Source organism: Mirounga angustirostris, unplaced genomic scaffold (assembly GCF_029215605.1).
Source record: "Mirounga angustirostris isolate CCGP_5_RB_7025 unplaced genomic scaffold, mMirAng1.0.hap1 SCAF_11, whole genome shotgun sequence".
NCBI classification, from domain to species: domain Eukaryota; kingdom Metazoa; phylum Chordata; class Mammalia; order Carnivora; family Phocidae; genus Mirounga; species Mirounga angustirostris.
In genome coordinates, this window is record NW_026991719.1 from 54,750,866 (window position 1) to 54,770,304 (window position 19,439).

At 36.5% G+C, this 19,439-nt stretch overlaps 1 protein-coding gene across 4 annotated transcripts in view; it reads right to left on the reverse strand.

The window, feature by feature from the left end:
• The window catches only part of OPHN1 (oligophrenin 1), a 729,824-nt gene that overhangs the window by 306,201 nt on the left and 404,184 nt on the right, over nucleotides 1-19,439 (reverse strand). For all 4 annotated transcript variants that reach the window (XM_064574174.1, XM_064574172.1, XM_064574171.1 and 1 more), the window contains one exon: nucleotides 10,544-10,703. In XM_064574174.1, the coding sequence (XP_064430244.1) occupies nucleotides 10,544-10,703 (160 nt within the window). The remainder of the gene's footprint in view (nucleotides 1-10,543; nucleotides 10,704-19,439) is intronic.

Genomic DNA, 19,439 nt, shown 5'->3' on the forward strand with positions numbered 1-19,439 from the left:
AGGCAGATGCTGAACTGACTGAGCCACCCAGGCTTCCCTATTCATAACATATTTATTTAATCCTAGAATATAAGTACATTAGTTTCAGAATTGCTAGCCCATACCAACTGTGAGCAATAAATTTACCAACTAGAGTATGCTGTTTGTGTATAGTTCTTTTTTTTTTTTTTAAGATTTATTTGACAGAGAGAGACACAGCAAGAGAGGGAACACAAGCAGGGGGAGTGGGAGAGGGAGAAGCAGGCTTCCCGCGGAGCAGGGAGCCCGATGCGGGGCTCGATCCCAGGACCCTGGGATCATGACCTGAGCCGAAGGCAGACGCTTAACAACTGAGCCACCCAGATGCCCCTGTGTACAGTTCTTTTTGTCTTTAGTCTTAAAATGCAGACTAAAAATACTGTTTTCCAAATTACTGTTGTTAGTTTTTTTTGTCCCATCCTCTTCAATATGGCTATTATAGATTTGTAATATAAGGTTAATTTGTTACTGTGTGTACTTCACTTTAGGTTCTTCCCCCAACCTGGTTGATTTTATTTATTTAGTTAGTTTGAGTACATGAAATGTTACTATGATTCTATAAATCAGACCTATGCAAAAAGAAAAAAAAAAGTATGCTCAAATAGTTGCTCCTCTCTCGTCCCTACCAAACCATTGTCATTATCCCATTCTTACCAACATATACTCACCAAATGCCTACAGGTAACCAATTCATTAGGTTCTGGTTTACCTGTCCTGTAAAACTTTACACAATGTGAAGACACATTTCTATTTTCTTACATCTCCTTCTTTCTTACTTAAAGGGTAGTATATTATAGACACATTTTTGCACTAGGCTGTTTTAATTTAAAAGTATATAATGGAAATAATTCCATATGAGCATATTGAGATCTTCCTCATTTAAAAAATTTGTATAATATATATTATTAAACCACTTATGTCCAAAATATTATTCCCACATGTAACCAATAAGAAAAATTTGAACTGGTTTACATTTTCTAACTTTTTATTTTGAAATAATTACAGGTTCACAGGATGCTGCAAAGACAGAGACGTTGCACATACCTCTTACCCAGTTTCTCCCAACAAGGTGACATTTTACATAACTACAGTATAATATCAAAACTGGAGAATATTAGCAAAATGTGTATATAATGCTATGCCATCTTATCACATGTCACCAAAATCACAATCAAGATACTATTTCATCATCTCAAAGATCTGCCTAATGCTACCCTGTATAGACACACCCACCACTCTTTGTCCCCACCATCACTAAACACTGGCAACCACTAATACGTTTTCATCTCCATAATTTTGGCATTTTGAGAATATTATACAAATGGAATTATACAGTATGTAACCTTTGACATAGGCTTTTTCACCAGCATAATGCCCTTGAGACCCATTCGATGTTGGTGTCTATTCCAATAATTCATTCCTTTTTATTGCTGAGTAGTATTCTATTGTATTAATTACTGCAATTTGTTTAACCATTCACCCATTGAAGGACATCTAAGTTGTATTCATTCTTTGGCTATTGTTTACAAATAAGGCTGCTATTAAAATACCTATAGAGATTTTGTGTGGACATGTTATTATTTCTCCGGGATAAATGCTCAGGAGTGTAAATGATGATTTATATAATAAGTACATGTTTAAGTTTCTTTTTAAGAACTTGCAAAACTTTTTTAGAGTAGCTATACCATTTTATGTTCCCACCAGAAGTATATGAGAAATCTAATTTCTGTGTACTCTGATCAGCATTTGGTGTTATCACTATTTTTGATCTAATAGGTATGCAGTGATATCTCATTGTGATCTTAATTTACATTTCCCCAATGCCTCGTGATCTTAAACATCTTTTCATGTGCTTATTTGTCAACCACACATCTTTTTCATGTCTTTTGCTCATTTTCTAATTGGATTGTTTGATTTTTACTATTGAGTTTTGAAAGTTCTTTATATGTTCTAGATATGAGTCCTTTATCAAATACATGGTTTGCAAATATTTTCTCTACATTGGTAGCTTGTTTTTTCATCTTTTTAATAAGGTCATTCATGGAGCAAAATTTTTTAATTTTGATGAAGTCCAATTTATTGATTTCTTTAATGGTTTGTGCTTTTGTCGTCATGTCTAAAAGCTCTTTAGTAAGACTCTTCAATAGGCTCCAAAGATTTTCTCCCATGTATCTTCTAAAAGTTTTATAGTTTTACATTTAAATGTATAATCATTTTGAGCTAATTTTTATATAATATGTGAGGTTTAGGGTGAAGTTTACTTTTGTTGCCTATAGATATGCAATTGAAACCATTTGTTGAAAAGACCATCCTTCCTCCTTTGATATACTTTTGTACCTTTTTCAAAAACAATTTGGATGTACTTTGTGAGGCTATTTGTGGATTCTCCATTCTCTTCCATTGATCCTTGTGTTTATCCATCTGCCAGTCTCACACTGTCTTGCTTACTGCGGCAATACAGTAAGAATTAATATTAGTAATACCTCCTAATTTATTCTTTATTTTCAAAACTGTGTTAGCTCTGCTAGTTCCTTTGTTTTTCCATACATATAAATATTTTGCTGAGATTTTGATATCAATTACCTTAAACTTATGTATCAGTTTGGAAAGAACTGACATCTTCATTACATTGAGTCTTCCACTCCATGAGCACAAGATGTCTCTCAATTTACTTGCAACTTCTTTTACTTCTTTCATCAGCATTTTGTATTTTCAGCATATAAATCCTATAAATGTTTTATTAGACTTCGAGCTACATATTTCACTTATTTTTGAGAGTTTGTAAATTGTATTCTATTTTAATTCATTTTCCACACATTCATTGCTAGTATATAAAAATGCAGTTGAGCTTTGCATGTTGGCCTTGAATGCTGTAACCTTGATAAACTCCTTTATTAGTTGTAGGAAGTTTTCTTAATAGATTCTTTATGATTTTCTATGTAGACAATCATGCCATCAGCAAATAGAGAAAGTTATATTTATATTTCTTCCATTCTGACCTGTATGTGTTTTATCTTCTTTTCTTGCCAAATTGCACAGGATAGAAATTCTATTACTATGGTGTATAGCAGTGGTGAGAAGAAGCATTCTTGTGTTATTCTCAATCTTAAAAGGAAAGCATTCAATATCTCACCATAAAGTCTGATGTTAGCTACAGGTTTTATTTATTCATCTATTTATTTTTGTAGATGTTCTTTACCGAGTTGGGATAATTATCCCTTATCTCTAATTTGCTGAGTTTTAGTTTGTTTTTTATGAATATATGTTGATTTCTTCAAATACTTATTCTGCATAAATAGGCATGATCATATGATTTTGCTTCTTACCCTGTTAATATGGTAGATTATATTGATTGATTTTCAAATCAATTCAGCCACCTTACATTCCTGGAATAAATCCCACTTGAGCATAATACATATACATACATATGTATATATATAAAATAATATAATATTTATATAAATATATATTCATATAAAACCTTACCCTCACATATTATAAAAAATATATATATAACCTAAACTTCACATATTATATAAAAATTAGCTCAAAATGATTATACATTTAAATGTAAAACTATAATATATATACATATATATCTATCTGTAACATTTTGTATGATTTTCGCACTTAAATTACGAGGGATATTGGTGTATAGTTTTCTCTTTTTTTGTACTTTTTTCTGGTTTTGGTATCAGGGAAATACTGCCTTCATACAATGAGTTGGAAGGTGTTTCCTCCTATTCTGTTTTCTAAAAGAGAATGGTTAGAATTGGTCTTAAATTTTCTTTAAACAGTTGGTAGAATTCTCTAGTACAATCACCTGGGTCTAAAGATTTCTTCCTCAGATGCTATTTAATTATGAACTGAATATTCTTAATAGTTTTAGGGCTATTCAAATAATCTATTTCATGTTGGGTGAGTTTTGGTAGTCTGTACTTTTTAAAGAACTGGCCTGTTTCATCTTAGTTGTCAAATTTGTGTACATAGAATTGTTTATATTATTCCCTTATTATCATTTTCAGATCCACAGGATTAGTATGATACTACTTTTCCTCTACTTTTTCCTCATATTGACAATTTATGTCTACTCTCTGGTTTTCTTTCTCAGTGCTCTAGGAGGATTGCCCCTTTGAATCTGTGTTTTTGTATCCTTTGGGTATATACCTAGTAGTGCAATTGCTGGGTCCTAAGGTAGTTCTATTTTTAACATTTAAAAAAAATTTATTTATTCATTTGAGAGAGACAGCACAGAGAGAGAGCATGAGAAAGAGAGCATAAGAGAGAGAGAGAGAGAGAGAGAGAGAACATGAGCAGGGGAGAGGGGAAAAGGAAGAGGGGGAAGCAGACTCCCTGCTGAACAGGAAGCCTGACACAGGGCTCGATCCCAGGACCCTGAGATCATGACCTGAGCCAAAGGCAGATGCTTAACCCACTGAGCCACCAAGTTGCCCCTATTTTTAACTTTTTGAGGAACCTCCATACTGTTTTCTAGAGTGGCTGCACCAGCTTGCATTCCCATCAACAGTGTAAGAAGGTTCTGAGAGAGGGCTGTTAAAGCCTTTGAGTATAACTGTGGATTTTTCTATTTTTCCTTTCAGCTCCACAAATTTTTGTTTCATGTCTTTTGAAGTTTTGTTGTTTATTATATAAACATTTAGGATTTCTATGTCTTCTTGAGCACTTTTTATAATTCCAGTTTGATTTATCTATAGTGCTTCTGAGTGTATCCCTTTGTATAGATTTTTAGTGGTTGTTTTAGGTATTACATTGTACATATATAACTCATCACAGGCTACTGGTTTCAACATTTTACCTGTTTGCTGAAATGCACAAACCTTACCTCCTTCTAATGTTCTTTATGCTCCCTCTTTTATAATATAATTGTCTTAAATATTTCTTTCACATACATTGAGAATCACATCAGATCACACTGTAAATTTTGTTTTATCTCAATAAAGCTAAAAAACAATTTGCTTTAACCATCAAACATCACTGAGAGAAAACTCAAGAGGAAAAGGAAAGTCTATTAAATTTACCCATATATTTTGCTTTTTCTATTTGTTCATTTTTCCTTCCCAATATTCCAAGATTCCTTCTTTTATTGTGTCTTTTTTGTTTAGAGAACTTACTTTAGCCATTCTTTTAGGAGAGGTCTGCTGGCAACAATTTCTCTTAGTTTTCTGTTGTTTGGATTGCATAATTTCTGTTATTCTAAAAGTTCAGTCTCTTTCCCCTGTCCTCTCCATTCTATTGTCGAGCCCATCCATTGGATTTTTAAGTTTCATTTATTGCATTTTGCAGTTCTATAATTTTTACTTGGTTCTTCTTTATATGTTCTATTTATTTGCCAAATCTGTATTTCTTTGCAGAAACTTTCTATTACTTTGCTGAGATTCTCTATTTTTTTTCTTTTGAATGTATTTCTAATAGCTCATTAAAGCATTTTTATAATGGCTACTTTAAAATTCTTGTCAGATCATTAACATCTGTGTCATCTTGGTGTTGATTTCTATTGATGATCTTTTCTCATTCGTGTTGTGATGAATCATCTTGGTATGATTTTGACAAATGATTTTCAACTGAAGCCTGCATATTTTGGGTACTATGTGAGTCTTGTTCTTACTTGTATCTTCTATTATAGCAGGCCTTCTCTGGCACCGCCACTATAAGGTAGGAGGAGCACCGCCTCATTTCTGCCAGGATGGAGTGGAAGTCCAGGTTTTCCACTTGGCCTCCATTGACATCTCAGTGGAAGGTAAGAACTTCTTGTTACTGCTAGACAGGAGTAGGATTTCAGATTTCTCACTATGCCTCTGATGATACCACTGTGGCCAGAGGGGGAGGGGCGTCTCGTTACTGTTCCCCAAATGGTCTCCTCTCCACTGACACTACAGTATGCTAGCCTTATTACCACTGAGTGGTGGTGAAAGTCCTGTATTTCTACCAAGCCTCCTCTGATGCTACTCCAATGCCAAATAGGCTTGGGTGTCCAGGCACTTCAGGTGGTCTCCACTGACACCATTGAGTGTGGAAGATGGTGTCTCATTACCACCAGGTGAGGATGAAAGTCTGGCTCCCCACTTGGCCTTCTTGACAACACTGCATGAAGTGGGGGGAGAGAGGCTCAGGTGCTTGTTACAGCCTGGCAAAGGTAAAAATCTAGCTTCTCCACTCAGTATTTGCTGGAAGGGGTGGGGGTGGGGCTGCATTTTTTTCTGTGCTATTTTGCTGGAGTAGAGAGGTTACTATCTAAAATTTTTCTGTGTTGTAGGGCTGTTCCTTTCCAGGTCCTTTGGCTAGAGAGAGTAGCCTTTTGTTGATACCTTTTTTGACCGCACCCAATCTGGGAGATGAGGCAAAAACAAAATCCAGGTGACTTGTGGCCATGTCATTCCTCAGGTCCTAAGGTCCTTAGCCAGTCTGGTCCACCTTCTTCCTTCCATATTTCAGAGTCCTCTTGTGTTATTTTTATATATAATGTCCAGAGATTTTAGCTGTACTAAGTAGAAGAATAATATATGCATATAAAATATGTCAAATATTTTATATGCATATATGTGTATATATGTACTTTTTTTCTTTGCCAAAATGACAAGAAATTCTTGAAATGAGGATTGGAATTAGGAGTTGAACACAGGTAAAGGATAGAAATGTGTTTTATTCTTTATGGTTTGTATTTATTGCCATGTACACATATTGCTTATATTTTTAAAAAATTACTATGTAAAGCAGTAGGTACTTTTCAGTGCTTGTCCAACATAACACATCTTGAGAAATTGAAACTACTGTCCACTCTTTCCTTCCTAAGACTCTCTCATTTCCAGGGCTCTGTGGCTCCCCTATCTCCTAGCTCTGCTTTCCCAAGCCTGTAGGAACAATGCCAAACATTCCAAACTCTTCAACTAGACAGAGTTTAGTCCTTTTAGGACCTGGCCCCTGTCTGCCTCCAATCACATCTCTGACCACGGCTATTTTTATTTCATGTTCCAACAATACCAAATTACTTGAAGTTTTAGGTCATTGATCAATCCCTCTCAATCTGTTTTGTCATCTCTTCCATTGGCCCTTCAAACACTGGCACTCCCTAGTTTTCAATTCTTGGTCTAACATTTATTCTCTCACACAAGTATTCCTTAGGCCAGAATATTCATTCACATTGTCTTAAACACCATCTCTATGCTGTTGAAGGCCAACTCTACTTCTCTAATCCTGTTTTCTTCTCTGATTTCAGATGTCTCATAGGCTGAACTTCTGCTCTTTTTTTCTTTCAAATCTGCTCCTCCCTCATTCTTACATATCTCAGTAAATCGCAACTTCATCCTTCCAGTTGCTCAGATAAAAAACAAAAACAAAAACCTTGAAGTTACCCATGACTCCTCTCTTCTACATTCCACCTGTGATTTGTCAGCAAATACTGTTGGCTCTGATTTCAAAATACATTTAGAATCTGACCACTTCTTACCATCTCCACTATTACTACCCTCATCCAAGGTACAACCATTTTTTGATTGCATTATTAAAACAGCTTCCTAATTAGTCTCCTTCCTTCTACCCTTATTTCTACACAGCATCCAGAATACTCCTGTTAAACATAAATCAAATTGTGTTATTTCTCTTAAAAACCTCCCTTTTATCTTACTCAGATACAGCAAAGTCAAGTCTTTCCAATGGATTCTAAGGACCTATAGAATCTACTCAGCTTTCTCTATTTTCTTTCTGAATCCATCTTCTTATATTTCTTTTTTGTTTGTTTGTTTAATCCTTTTTAGCTAATGTGGCCTCCTTTTTGTACTTTGAACACGATAGACACACTTCTACTTCAGGGATATAGTGCTTACCATTTTCTCAGCCTAGAATGCTTTTCCCTCAGATAGCTGAATGAAATCACTCCTTTATTTCCTATAGATCTCTGCTCAAAATTTGTCCTTTCAGTGAGGACTTACTGTATTTTAAAATTGCAAAACCACTTTCCAACCCTTCCTATTCCCCTTCTCTGCTTTATTTTTCTTCTTAATGCTCATTACCATCTAACATACTATGTATTTTACTTATTTTGAATATTGTTTTTCTACTTCTTTTAGAATGTAAATTCCATGAGGGCTCTATCTCCAGGACCTAAAATAGTACCTGGCAAATAGTGGGTACTCAATACATACTGGTTGACTGAATATCAATCAATCAATTAATTAATAAATGAAATTTGCGTTTTAGACCAAGAGTCAAGAAATTGCAGCCCATAGGCCTGCTCCCTGTTTTGTTAACAGAGTTTTACTGGAATATTCATTTGTTTACATGTTGTCTATGGCTGCTTTCCCAATACAAAGGTGGAGTTGAATAGTTGTGCAAGATTTCTATGACCTGCACAGCCTAAAACATTTACCATAAATATTTTCTTTGAGTAACGTTTGCTACTCCTTACTTTACTCCAACTAGTTCATAGATGCTGCTTTCTGGATATCCTTCAGGAATCTGAAGTCCAACCTGCAGCAAATCAAGTTTCTTTCCATCTTCTCCCAAACTTTTCCATTCTGTATTTCTTATATTTATGAAGGACAGCCCCATCCATCCAGTCAGCCAAGTCAGAAATACAGAATTCAGACATCTTCCTCTCCCACATTTTCCACTTCCAATCACTAAGTCCTACGCTTTTCCCTCCCTGTTCCTCTTCCCACCACCCTGACTCAGACTACAGTTACTTATTGCTCCGACAATGTCACTAGCCTCTCTCCCTGTAATCTATCCTTCACACCACAGACCAGAGAATGCCTCCTGAATGTAAGTCTATCCATCATACTACTCTACTTTTAAGCAATGCTTTCCCAAGCCTGTAGGAACAGTGCCAAACATTCCAAACTCTTCAACTAGACAGAGTTTAGTCCTTTTAGGACCTGGCCCTTGTCTGCCTCCAATCACATCTCTGACCATGGCTATTTTTATTTCATGTTCCAACAATACCAAATTACTTGAAGCTTTAGGTCTTTGGGCCTTTGTTCATGCTGGGTCATCTCCTTGAAATTTCCTTTCCCTATTTTCCTTAATTTCCACCTTCAGTACTGACATAAATTGTACTTCTCTGCAAGTACCCATCCTTGATAATCCAAAGTGTCCTCTATGCCCAATAATATCACCATTCAAAAATGATTGATGAGGCAGCACTTCCTAGTGATTAAGTACTTCAACTCTGAGCCAGGCTACTTGGATTTAAACCCCAGCTCTGTTACTAGCTAAGTGGCCTTGGACATTTACATAGTACATCACATAGTACAGGTTTATTATCATCTTCCCATTTTAGCTAAAAAAATGACTATCAGAGAAGTTGTTTGATGTAACACAGATAATATAGCAGAGAATGCCAGTTGTGATCCAATATACACTCTCTCATTTTTCTTTTAGAAAAAGAACTAAAGATTTATCTGGGCACAGGAGGGCCCCAAATAAAAACTATACTTCCCTAACTCATCTGCCAGATGTGACCACAGGAGTAAATTCTGAAATGGTATATAAATAGAAGTAATATATGTGACTCTCAGGTCCTGGCCTTAAAGGACAGGGTTGTATCTTTCATTTTCCTTTCTTTCATCCTTCTCAACTGATATGATATAGGAGATAGTTGGTCATGCAGTGAAGCAGCCCTTAGAGATGGCAGAACAACAAGAAAGAAGGAAACTGGGTTCTTGCCCCTGTCAAGCACCATATCAGCACTGGAACACCTCACTGGACTATTCCACAAGCAAGTAATAAATGGCTCTTTTGTGGAAGCCACTGTGTTTGTATGTGGAGTCTTCGAAGCCTAACCTGTATGCCACCAAATATAGCTGGTAAGTGGTAGAGCTTGGGTTTGAACCGTCGATGCCATCTAGACAGTGTCATTAGCCGCCTCCCCCTGCAGAAAAGTTTTTATTGAATTATACCTTGCCAGGATGGTACTGGCTGCTAGAAAGCTTAGAGCCAGATAAAAGGCCATCTGTAGCAAGTGCACAGGACTTGTCAATAATTATTTGTCTAGCCTCATTCTGGGTTCATTTTCTGTCTCTATCCTTATTTTTCCTTTTTCATTTGACCTAATTATAATGGATAGTATAGTCCCTTGTATTTTATATACCATATAAAATATACCACCTTAATTTCTTTTTGAAATAGGATGAGGTTTAAATAAGTATAGCTATTGCTTTCTTTATGGTTTCACTGTACACACACCACTTTTATATCTATCATTTTCATTTGTATATATGGCTATCTTCATACTCTACTATTAACTCTGTACAGGCATGAACAACGGTTTTTTTTCTTCTTCTATACCATCTAGCCTGATGCCTGATAATAAAACAGTTATAGAACTGAACAATATTTGCTAAATGAATGAATTTCACAGTGTCAGAAATGGTATTAAATGCCATTGTGTCATAATGGAATTTCCCTCCATTATCAACTTGAACAAGGGAGGGAGACACGACTCTAAAAGATGGCTAGGGGAAAGTGTCACATGCTTGGAGAAGTGATGGTGAGAACAGGGAATACATACCTTGACGAAGTGCTCAATTAGGATTTCCACCACAATGTTCTGGAATTTGATGTTCATCATGGCAGCGACAGTGTCCTCCTGAGCTCTCATCAGAGTGGGCCCAAAGATCACGCCCATGTTGGAGGGGGTCATAAGATTCTCTTTGCTGTGCTCACATACACTGCCAAAAGAGAAAAAAAAATGATTAACAAGATTTTCTCCAAGACCCCCTTGTAACCAAGACTGTGTTAGATGATATAGGGGGCAAGAGAAACTAAAAAGTAGGAAAAAAGGAGAGTCCAAAATATATATGAGAAGACTACAAAGGAAACAGGTAGCAAAGAATAAAAGATAGTATATTTTTAGGGGCCTAAGTGAGACACAGCTAACTTAGTTACTTAGGAGTTACTTAGTTACTTAGCACTGTAGGAGTTAAGAGAAGGGGGGTAGGCAGCTATAGTTAGAAAGTATTTAGAAAGACAGGAAAGAAGCAAGACAACATTCCAGGCTATAAGTACAGCATGTATAAAGCACATATAAAAAAGAACAAAGCACATAGAGAAGTACCTACCAGTCTCACCAGTCTGACACCAGTTAGGAATGTAGCCCCTCCCCCAACCCTAGTTTGAAAGTAAAAAACTCAAAGAGCTGGAAGAGATCCTTAAAATTAGCCCTTTATCATCACGGTCCTCATTTTATAGATGAAATCACACACACACACACACACACACACCAAAACAAAAACAAAACAAAAAAACAAAGGTCCAAAGAAGGAAAGGGATTTCCTTGAAATCACAGTCAGTCTCATCAGAGTAGAGCCTGTAATCACCAATATTCTGATCCCTAATCACTCTCCTTGCTAAAATTCTCTTTGGGGGCTTTGTAGCACTTATAGGATAGGGCCAACTCTCTTCAAAGTTGCAACTTATAGCCTGTTTCTAATCCCAATGTAAAGGTTGGACTCTGAAGCTGACGTGGGTTTGAATCCTAACGGTACCACTCAATTGTGCAACCGTGTTAGTGACATAAGCTCTCTGGGCTTCAGTTTTCCCACGTGCAAAAATAGTACCCACCTCACAGGGCTGTTACATAGAACTAAATTGCTTTTACATGGTATCCTGGAAATACTGCATTAGAAAGATCTGCTATTATTATTACCTCTCCATCTAAATACTGCTGACCTTTGACACTCTTGATTCACTATACTGCTTAGATTAGCTTTTCTGGCTATACCATATTGTTTCATGCCACTCCTTCTGCTTAGAATGTCTCCTTCCTTCTGGATATAAAGAATGTCTATTTATCCTTTGAGATTCACTTTAGGTGACATCTCCTTCAGGGCTATCACAGCCCACTGTCCTCTTCTTGACTGACACCACTGGCAAGCAAATATGTTACAATTTTCTGCTTCTTATCTGCCTCCGTTACTAGGTGGTAAACAACTTTCAAGTGTGTGTGACTCGTACAAAGCACGTACCAATTAATTATTTTGAATGGAACTAAGTGCCTCTACTGCTCTTTCAAATAGTACTGGAGAAAGCAAATAAAATATGGGCAGCTGTTTGGTTAGTTTGGCTGTGGGGGTGGGGAGGTGAGGCAGTGAGACCACCCACCTCAAACACTAATTTTCAAAACCCTCCTAAGTAAAGGCCCCTGAGAGACTGACCCTATCAACAGGCAGGCTCTTTTTACTAACTGGGTAACTGACAGAGACAGAATCCTTAGACAAATCCTGATGAAGTCTGTTAAGCCCCTGAAAAAGGCTGGGTGCCATTCACATGATAATGAACAGCAACCATTCACAGGCATTTATTATTGCTGGGCTGGTGATGGCTCCCTTTTAACAGTTTAAATATTTCGACAATTAACCCTTATTATTTAATGACAATTTTTTTGAGATGTTAAAACGGAAAAGCAACTCCATACCACCACCAAGTGGCTAAACCACTAGTAGCAAGGCAAGGACACCCGTGAGACAACAGCCTCCAACACCTGTGAATGCTTATCTCCTTCTGTGAACTTTGACAGGAATGGACTTCTGGTGAAGGTGCCAGAGCTCACTTAATACTCCCAACTCCAAAATAGGCAGAGTGTTTTATCTCTGAAACCTAGGTTCACAGAAGGTAAAGCACTTAATCAAGGCCACACAGTTTGTGACTACATGACAAGGATTCAAACCCATATTTGTTGGGCCACAAGTCTAACAGTCATCCTATTGCATCCCACTGCTTGCTTATCTAATTCCTGTTAAGAAATCAAAACCCTTGTGGGGCTTTCTTTAAGCTAAAGCCACCTTCTATTTTTCTAAGGGAGGTTCCTGGTATCCCGTTTAGGACATTCTTTTTCTTCTTGGCCTTCTTATGAGATTTGGAAGGTGACCTATTTTAGGGGGACATTTCTTTGCATTTGACATCTCTCTTTTTATTATACATTATCATTAAGAGGCATAAGTCACACCCCAAATTGTGGGTTATTAAGAGAAATAAAACCAAAAATAAGAGCATCGTGAGTAGTGAATTAGGTAGGAGTTTGTGATATGACTTGATGGCAAACAAATCTTAAATTCTCTAGTCCACGTGGACTCACGACAATGGGTACAACTTCTGGAACATCAAAATTTAAAATAAAAAATGACTATCAGAGGGAGGCTGTAAAAAGCCTCTGGTTTAGAAAAATAATTTTGATTAGATGGTTTAGCTCAGAGGTCATAAACTAAAATGTCTATAAAATAGAACTACCTTATGATCCAGGAATCCCACTTCTGGGTATATATCCTGATGAGAGAAAAACTCTCTCAAGGCCTGATACACAAGGGAAGCCATTTTAGGTTTCTTTTTTAGTTAGCATTACTGTACATAAACGTTGTTTAAATCAAAAGCCTGATTTATGGCTCAACATGCTGTACACCTGCTTTGTGAATGAGTAGCCTCAAGGAAAACCATCATGTCCTTGAGAAATCAGTCAATATTCCCACTCCCTATGATGAGAAGAAAGGCAAAAGAAATGTAGATACAATTAAATTTCCTTACAATTTGCAGCCCATTGAGAAATACGTGAGACATGCAGAGTGTGACATTCCTCAAGGAACTCATGGCTGCCTTAATGTTGATGTTTTGCTAGAGACTAAAAGCAACCTTAGCTTGACAACAGCCAGACCTCCAGGATCCTATAAGTTTTCTTTAACATATGGAAATCCCTTTAGTGACTTCCCTTATCTCTGCCCCCCAACTTGAAAGTATATAGTCAATTTCTCCACACAGTCACAGTGCAGCAATTTTGCCCATGGGTCCTGTTCCATGCTTTAATAAAAACACCTTTTTGCACTGAAAACATGTCAAGAATTCTTTCTTGACCTTTTTTGCTCAGAGACCCCACATCACCTGCATTCCTGAATGATAAAACTCGTGATTCCTGCCTATGTGCTAATCTATATTTTGAGCCTTTACAAGATGTAAAAAAGTATATAATCCTGTAAAAAATGTTCATTTTTCTGGAGCACTTTCTTCCTTGTAAAGACCATGTTTCCTGGGCAGTTGTCCTAACTTGGGCTCAAATAAAACTCTCTTTTTATTTGCAAATGTCTTATCAGAAAATTGGCTAGTATCCAAAATGTATAAAGAACTTTTCAAACTCAACACCCAAAAAACAAAAAATCCAGTCAAGAAATGGGCAGGACAAAAACAGGTATTTCTCCAAAGAAGACACACAACTAGCCAAGACACACATGAAAAAATGCTCAACATCACTCAGTATCAGGGAAATACAAATCAATACAATGAGATACCAAATCACACCAGTCAAAATGCCTAAAATAACAACCCAGGAAACAACAGATGTTGGCAAGGATGCAGAGAAAGGGGAACCCCCTTACACTGTTGGGGGAATATAAACTGGTACAGCCACTCAGGAAAACACTATAGAGGTTCCTCAAAAATTAAAAATAGAGCCACCCTATAACCCAGCAATTGTACTACTAGGTATATATCCAAAGGATACAAACATAGTTATTCAAATGGGCACATGCACCCCAATGTTTATAGCACCAATGTCCACAATAGTCAAAATATGGAAAGAGTCCTAATGTCCATCGACAGATGAATGGTTAAAGAAGTGGTATATATATATACAATGGAATATTACTTAGCCATGAAAAAGAATGAAATGTTGCCATTTGCAGCAATATGGATGGAACTAGAGGGTATTATGCTAAGTGAAATAAGTCAGTCAGAGAAAGACAAATATCAGATGATTTCACTCGTATGTGGAATTTAAGAAACAAAACAGATGAATTATGGGAAGGGAAGGAAAAATAAAATAGGATGAAATAGAGAGGGAGACAAATCATAAGAGACTCTTAAGTACAGGAAACAAATTAAGGGTTGCTGGAGGGGAGGTGGGTGAGGGGGATGGGGTAACTGGATGATCAGCATTAAGGAGGGCAGTTGATGTAATGAGGTGTCTGTGTTATATGACACTGATGAATCACTCAATTCTACCCCTGAAACTAATAATAATACACTATATGTTAATTAAATTGAATTTAAATAAAATATTTTTTTTTAAATTGACAAACCCCTAGATATAACTATGGAAAAGAAACTGAGGTTTAAAAAAAAGAAACTGAAGGGTGCTGGAGGGAAGGTGGGTGGGGGGGTGGGGTAACTAAGTGACAGGCATTAAGGAGGGCACCTGATGTGATGAGCACTGGGTGTTATATGCAACTGATTAATTACTGAACTCTACATCTGAAACTAATGATACAATATATGTTGGCTAATTGAATTTAAATAAAAATTTTAAAGTAAAAGTAAAATAAAAAAAGAAAAGAAAAGGAACCCAAATAAATAAAATCATGAATGACAGAGGAGAGATCACAACCAACACCAAAGAAATACAACTATAAGAGAATATGAAAAAGTATATGCCAACAAATTGGGCTATCTGGAAGAAATGGATAAATTCCTAGAAACATATAAACATATTTCACCAAAACTGAAATAGGAAGTAATAGAAAACTTTAACAGACTGATAACCCACAATGAAATGGAATCAGTAATCAAAAATTTCCCAAGAAATAAAAGTCCAGGGCCAGACAGCTCCCAGGAGAATTCTACCAAACATTTAAACAGTAAATACCTATTCTTCTCACACTGTTCCAAAAAACAGAAATGGAAGGAAAACTTTCAAACCCATTCTACGAGGCCAGCATTACCTTGATTCCAAAACCAGACAAAGACGCCATAAAAAGAATTGCAGACCAATATCCTTGATAAACATTGATGCAAAAACTCTTAGAAGATAGTAGCTAACTGACTCCAACAGTACCTTAAAAGGATTATTCACCAGGACCAAGTGGGATTTATTTCTGGGCTTCAGGGGTGGTTCAATATTTGCAAATCAATCAGTGTGACAGAACACACTAATAAAAGAAAGAATAAGAACCATATGATTCTCTCAATAGAAGCAGAAAAAGCATTTGACAAGTTACAGCATCCATTCTTGATAAAACCCTCAACAAAGTAGGAATAGAGGGAACATATCTCAATATCATAAGGTCACATATGAAAGACCCACACAAATATCACCCTCAATGGGGAAAAACTGACAGCTTTTCCTCTATGGTCAGGAACAAGACAGGGATATCCAATCTCACTACTGTTATTTAACATAGTCCTGGAAGCCCTAGCATTAGCAATCAGACAAAAAAAGAAATAAAAGGCATCTAAATCAGCAGTGAAGAAGTGAAACTTTCAATATTCACTGACGACATGATACTCTGTAGAAAACCTGAAAGACTCCACCAAAAAATTGCCAGAACTGAAACACAAATTCAGGAGTCACAGGATGCAAAATTAATGTACAGAAATCTCTAGAATTTTAAAGAAGCTGCAGAAAGAGAACTCAAATAATTGATCCCATTTAAAATTATACCAAAAACCATAAGATACCTAGGAATAAACCTAACCAAAGTGGTAAAAGATCCATACTCCAAAAAGAACAGAATATTTATGAAAGAAACTGAAGATGACACAAAGGAATGGAAAAACATCCCATGCTCATGGATTGGAAGAACAAAATACTGCTAAAATGTCTATGCTACCCAAAGCAATCTACACATTTAATGCAATCCCTATCAAATACCTCCAGCATTTTCCACAGAGCTAGAAGAGATAATCCTAAAATTTGTATGGAACCACAAAAGACCCCAAATAGCAAAGCAAGCTTGAAAAAGAAAAGCACAGCTGGAGGAATCACAATTCTGGACTTCAAGTTATATTAAAAAGCTGAAGTGATCAAGACAGTATGGTTTTAGCACAAAAACAGACACATGAATCAGTGGAACACAACAGAGAATCGTTAAATGGACCCCTAACTATACTGTCAACCAATCTTCAACAAAGCAGGAAAGAGTATCTTAGAGAAGGAAGACAGTCTCTTCAACAAATGGTGTTGGGAAAAGTGGATAGCAACATGCAAAAGAATGAAACTGGACCACTTTCTTTTTTTTTTTCCATCTTAAACTCTTTATTAAGGAAACACAATTATCAGTAAACATGTTCTTTTCTTTTTTTTTTTTTTGGACTTAGCTTTATTTATTTATTTTTATTATGTTATGTTAATCCCCATACATTACATCATTAGTTTTTGATGCAGTGTTCCATGATTCATTGTTTGCGTATAACACTCAGTGCTCCATGCAGAACGTGCCCTCTTTAATACCCATCACCAGGCTAACCCATCCTCCCATACCCCTCCCCTCCAGAACCCTCAGTTTGTTGGAAACAAACTGGGCCACTTTCTTATACCATAGACAAATGTAAATTCAAAATGGATGAAAGACCTAAATGTGAGACAGGAAACCATCAAAATCCTAGAGGAGAACACAGGCAGCAACCTCTTTGATATCGGCCATAGCAACTTGTTACTAGATATGTCTCCTGAGGCAAGGGGAAAACAGCAAAAACGAACTACTGGACTTCATCAAGATAAAAAGCTTCTGCACAGTGAAGGAAACAATCAACAAAACTAAAAGGCAACCTTCAGAATGGGAAAAAATATTAGCAAATGACATATCTGATAAAGGGTTAGTATCCAAAATCTATAAAGATCTTATAAAACTGAACACCCAAAAAACAAATAATTGTTAAAAAAAAAAATGGGCAGGGGCACCTGGGTGGCTCAGTTGGTTAAGCGACTGCCTTCGGCTCAGGTCATGATCCTGGAGTCCTGGGATTGAGTCCCACATCAGGCTCCCTGCTGAGCAGAGAGTCTGCTTCTCCCTCTTACCCTCCCCGCTCTCATGTGCTCTCTCTCATTCTCTCTCTCAAATAAATAAATAAAATCTTTAAAAAAAAATGGGCAGAAGACATGAATGGACATTTTTTCAAAGAAGATAACCAGATGGCCAACAGACACACGAAAAGATGCTCAACGTCACTCAGCATGAGGGTAATACAAATCTAAACTAGAATGAGATATCACCTCACACCTGTCAGAATGGCTAAAATTAACAGCACAGGAAACAACAGGTGTTGGTGAGGATGCAGAGAAAGGGGAACCTCTTACACTGTTGGTGGGAATGCAACCTGGTCCAGCCAGTCTGGAATACAGTATGGACATTCCTCAAAACATTAAAAATAGAACTGCCCTACAACCCAGCCATTGTATTAGTAGGTATTTACTCAAAGGATACAAAAAATATTGATCCGAAGGAATACATGCACCCCAATGTTTATAGCAGCATTATGAACAATGGCCAAATTATAGAAAGAGCCCAAATGTCCATCGACTGATGAATGGATAAAGAAGATGTGGTCTATAAATACAATGGAATATTACTCAGCCATCAAAAAGAATGAAATCTTGCCATTTGTCATGTGGATAGAGCTAGACTGTGTTATGCTAAGGGAAATAAATCAGTCAGAGAAAGACAAATACCATATGATTTCATTCAAATGTGGAATTTAAGAAACAAAACAAATGAACATAGAGGAAAAAAAGAGAAGCAAATCAGGAAATACTCTTAACTACAGAGTACAAGCTGAGGGTTACTGTAGGGGAGGTGGGTGGGGGATGGATATTAAGGAGGGCACTTGTGATGAGCACTGGTCATTGTATGGAACTGATGAATCACTACATTCTAGCACTGAAACTAAGATTACACTATTTGTTAACTGTCTGGAAGTTAAATAAAAATTTAAAAAGAAAAAAAAAAAGAAAAAGCATGCTGTTCTACAAAATCACAAAACATTTTCATACCCAAGAAAATTTACAGTGCCACATCATCCAATTAGTGGTCCATATTCAGATTTTCTCAAATGTCATGCAAAAAAAAAATTTATAGTTGGGCTTTTTCAAACCTAGATCCAGAGTTCATGCACTGTATTTGTTTATGTTTCTTTAGTCTCTTAATGTAGAACAGTACCCCTACCTCTGTTTCCCAGGCCAGGGAAAAGTCCAAGCTAGTTTCTTAATAGAATGTCAAGTAGTCTGTATTTTTCTATACCCTCTATTTTTTTGTAAACTGGAAAGGTTTAATTTGATTCAGGTTAAACCTTTTTGGCAAAATTATTTAAATTATATTGTGTAATTCTTTCTGTATCCTATCAAGAGGCACATAAGGCCAGTTTGTATTATTATTAGTGATGCTAAGTTTGATCAATTAATGGTGGTGTTTGCCAGATAGCTTGATTGTAAAGATACATTTTTTTCATTTGTAATTAGTAAGTAATCTGTGGGTGATACATTGAAATTATGTGAATATCTTGTTCCTGAACAATCTTTTACCCAATGGTTTTGATACAGGCTTGAAACAGGGTACTGAGGTTATAAACTACTGGTTTGTCTAATTCTATTATTTCTCCCACATCTATTAGCTGGCATTCTTCTGTAAGGAAGAGCTTTCCTTATTCTACTT